This window comes from Pterocles gutturalis, unplaced genomic scaffold, assembly GCF_000699245.1.
Source record: "Pterocles gutturalis isolate BGI_N339 unplaced genomic scaffold, ASM69924v1 scaffold17213, whole genome shotgun sequence".
Taxonomy (NCBI): Eukaryota; Metazoa; Chordata; class Aves; order Pterocliformes; family Pteroclidae; genus Pterocles; species Pterocles gutturalis.
In genome coordinates, this window is record NW_010125918.1 from 816 (window position 1) to 4,503 (window position 3,688).

A 3,688-nucleotide genomic window follows, 5' to 3' on the forward strand; every position below is an offset into this window, starting at 1 on the left:
CAAGGTGCCAAACTCACACCTGTCCCAGGGGATGTGTCAGCTCCCAGCACGCACCAGTCCTGTACTGGGCACTCCTTGTGTTGTTGCTCTCCTCTCCTTAAGAGCTCCTGGAGGCAGAGCCAAGGTCTCTCGGGATCTCCCTCCCTGAAGCGAGAGCTGCTAGCAGAGCTTTTCAGCAGCATGTTTTGAGCGCAGGGTCCAGCATTGCTGACGCACAGTGGGGCAGCCCCAGGGCAGCTGGGCTTGCAAAGCAAAAGGCATCACTAGAGCTTGCCCAGGCTAACGCTCCCTCTGACCTCAGGGCCACTCCGTGACCATGTCTGAGCTGGAGAAGGCCATGATGGCCATCATCGATGCCTTCCACCAGTACTCTGGGAAGGAGGGAGACAAGCACAAACTGAAGAAATCAGAACTAAAGGAGCTCATCAACAACGAGTTGACCCATTTCCTTGGCGTAAGTATTGCCTGCTGGACAACGCGCCTGGCTGGGCTCAGGGGACTGTGTCAAGCAGCTGTCAGGCTCCGCTAGCTCTGTCTCCCATGGGAAGCAAGTGCAGGGGAAGGGTTCTTTCACAAAGCAGTGTGTTAAACTGCAGGAGCAGTGCGTGGCAGGACAAGGGCCACAGCTTGCATTGGGGGCTGGGGTTCGGGTTGGATAGTAGGAAAATTTCCTTTGCCCCAAGGGGCTTAAGATGTCCCTTCCCAGTGGCACATCTGTGGCTGCAATTCCTGCTTCATGAGGGCTGCTGTTGCACAGATGCTGCCCCAGCACAGATGGGAAACAATCACAAGGTATTTGGGATGTGTCTGGACACAGATTCAGCCATGACAGCACCAAAGAAGCAGGGACATATTATCGTCTGGGCCTCGCTCGGATCCTCCCCAGTTTTGGCTGCCTGTTTCTGTCCTTTCAGGAGATTAAAGACCAGGAGACTGTGGACAAAGTCATGGAGGCGCTGGACAGCGATGGGGACGCAGAATGTGACTTCCAGGAGTTTGTAGCCTTCATTGCAATGGTCACCACTGCTTGCCATGAGTTTTTTGAGCATGAGTGAGCTGAAGGGAAGCAGGCGAGCACCTCCTGCTCGTGCTGGAGAGATGCAGAGCAGCATGGCTCCTCTGGGAAAAAGACTGGATGCAATTAGGGGCTTCTTGGAGCTAAGCTTGTGCTAGACTTAAGCAGCTTATTAAGTTCTGCAGCTTTGTGAACAAAAACCACCCGCACAGCTCAGGAAAGCCTATTGGCCAGTGCCTACCTGGCTGGATGCGGTGTGTGAATGCTTTGTCTCAAGCTCCTTCCCTGCTGCTCTGTGCAAGGGACATGTGTGGAGCTGGAGGTGGGCGGACGCTGCAATCCATGCTTGCTTGCAAAGGGAAAAGAGAAATTCAGGGGCTGAAGTAGGAGGTGATGCAGAGGGGCTAGTTACAGAAACCTGGTTCTGAGCCCATTGGCCTGAATGGAAAAGCTCTTGTTGATTCCCGTGAGCTCTGACCACCCTGTGCATGGTACTAACCCAGGCTGCACTGCTGTCCTGTCCCGGGGCTCAGCCAGAGCCCACACATTTCTTGGCAAATTCAGACACCCTTGGCTTGAAAGGCAAAGCATAACCATCTAACAGCCCAGGCTTTTTTCTTGTCAATGAATCAATCCTGCTTTTAGCAGCCTGAAGAACTGGAAGCGAAAGCGTACAAGCCTCCTGGGCTGGGGACAGCTTCTGCGTCTGGGATGTGCCTTGGCAAGGTCTCTGGGCTCAGTCAGAAGGGAGAGGTGGATCTCCCCAGGGTGACCACAGTGCTTTAACGTAGACCAGGCACAGCCTCCAGAGCGTGTGGCAATGGTGAGAATAAAATATTGTTTTGGTCTCTGAGCCGCAATTGGTCTCTGGTGAAATACGTGTCCTTTTGTCCCAGGCTGTGTGCAGCTCCCCGGCTGCCCTGCACTGGCAGAGGGGACAGCTGGAGGACACAGCCTGAAGCACTGCTATAGCTCATGCCCCTGTATTTCTTGTTGGCCATTGACCCTTCATCTCCTCCTGGGCATGACTGTGGCTGGCCAAACAGCTCAAGCCTGTGGCCACCATCACGCTCCACCTGGCTGTCCAAACTGGCAGACATACCTGTGATGTCAAAGGAGTGCAATGCACCTCTGCGGGACTGCTGCTGTTCAGGATGTGTCCTCTGCTGACAGGGTCAGCTAGGGGCTTGCACTGCCGAGCCTTTGCAAAGCCAGAACTAAAGCTAGGACAATTTTCCCAAAACCTATTCTCCTGGTCTTTTCAATCTGCACTTATCACCAGCTCAGCGATACCTGTGATTTAGGCATTCGTGGCTAGCAACATCTATAGTGACAAATTCACGACAAAGATGCCCACACATGTAATTTTTACCTTGTTCCACGTTTCATGATTTCACATGCAAAATGTCTTTGTACAGGGACCACCCTCCTGTTCTCACCTGCTTCCCCCAAGCTGTGGAAGGAGACACTCAGGCAGAGACACACAAAGACAACATCCTGTACTCCATCTAGAATTAAAAAAGTAGTTTTGCCATCCCAGGGTAGTGCTCATTTGTTGAGAACTTGTTTAGCATCCAAGTCACTTCCACCACATTTTTACCATTCTCAGCAGTTCTCGGTTCAACTGTTTCCAACACTTATATGGACCTGAGGCAGTGTGTGAGGACAAAGAAGGAGGACACTGTCCTTCCCAGAGTGTCCCTAAGGTTAGGCAGGGTAGACAGGACTCTCATGACCCTGTCTTGAGCCTGAACCTGAGTTCGGCAGAGGGGTCTGATGCTTCAGCACAAGGGTCTCCAGGTGAGGCTGTCTGGCAGGTCTCCAAGTCCCACCTGCCTTCTGCCTCACCGCAGCAGCAGTGCTTCCATGGATGAGGAATCCCTCCCCAAGACTGAGCCTTTCCAGCAGCTCTGCACAGCACCACAGCACCGAAGAGCTGTAGGTGTAACACGCGACTTCAATACCGGCAGAGCTTGTGAGACACAGAGCACGCTGTCCTGTCCCTTGGTGAGCAAGGAGAGCAGGAGCAGGGAGCAAATGCACGCATTTCTGGCAGCAAGTCCTATCCTGACTTAACACCACCACTGCTGGGAATCCACAGAGGCTTTACCTGGCACAAGAGGAGGCGCAGCAGAGCTGGTGCCTCTTGTCAGGGAGGAAGAGAACGTGTCTTCCTTTGAGGTGAGCACTCTGACTGCCAGCAGTGCAGTACGTGGAGCTCAGGCTACTGAGCCCTGGACACTCCTCAGTCAGGAAGGAAAGCAGTTTTCCTGAAGTGAAATTCCTGAAACAGCGACTGCATGATCACAGGCCCTGGCGCCACGCAGTCTGCGCTGCAGCTCTGCTCCCTTTGTGTCCTGCAGCTCTCCGGCACAGCGGTGCCTCAGCTGAGAGCACGGATGGTGGGGACAGCCACACGCTGGTGGACGAGGCAGGCAAAGCAGTTTGGGCAACACCGGCCCAAGCACGTCACATGAGGTGCCTCTGCCGACACCTCACCACTGCTGATCCCTCCCGCATGCTGCTCCCTGGCACGCACAGGCATAGCCAGCCACCCGCAGTACCTCTGCTGGCACAAGCCCCTGTGTCCAGCCTAGAAAAAGGATGCTGCCATGCCAACGAGGGGTCTGAGCAGTGCCACGAGGGGCTTGGAAGTGCAGTGAGCCTTTCTGG

At 54.3% G+C, this 3,688-nt stretch overlaps 1 protein-coding gene across 1 annotated transcript; it reads left to right on the forward strand.

Annotated features, from left to right (window-relative positions):
* Nucleotides 1–316: 316 nt before the first annotated feature.
* Nucleotides 317–1,205, forward strand: S100B (S100 calcium binding protein B). The gene is made up of 2 exons (XM_010078778.1): nucleotides 317–454; nucleotides 915–1,205. The coding sequence occupies exons 1-2, from the start codon at nucleotides 317–319 to the stop codon at nucleotides 1,053–1,055; spliced, it is 279 nt and encodes a 92-aa protein (XP_010077080.1). The 3' UTR covers nucleotides 1,056–1,205.
* Nucleotides 1,206–3,688: the final 2,483 nt, after the last annotated feature.

Bases quoted from the DNA above. Each gene is read 5' to 3' on its own strand.
- S100B (XM_010078778.1), top strand. From the start codon at position 317: ATGTCTGAGCTGGAGAAGGCCATGATGGCCATCATCGATGCCTTCCAC. The intron at 455-914 runs GTAAGTATTGCC...CTGTCCTTTCAG, and splicing joins AGTTGACCCATTTCCTTGGC to GAGATTAAAGACCAGGAGAC.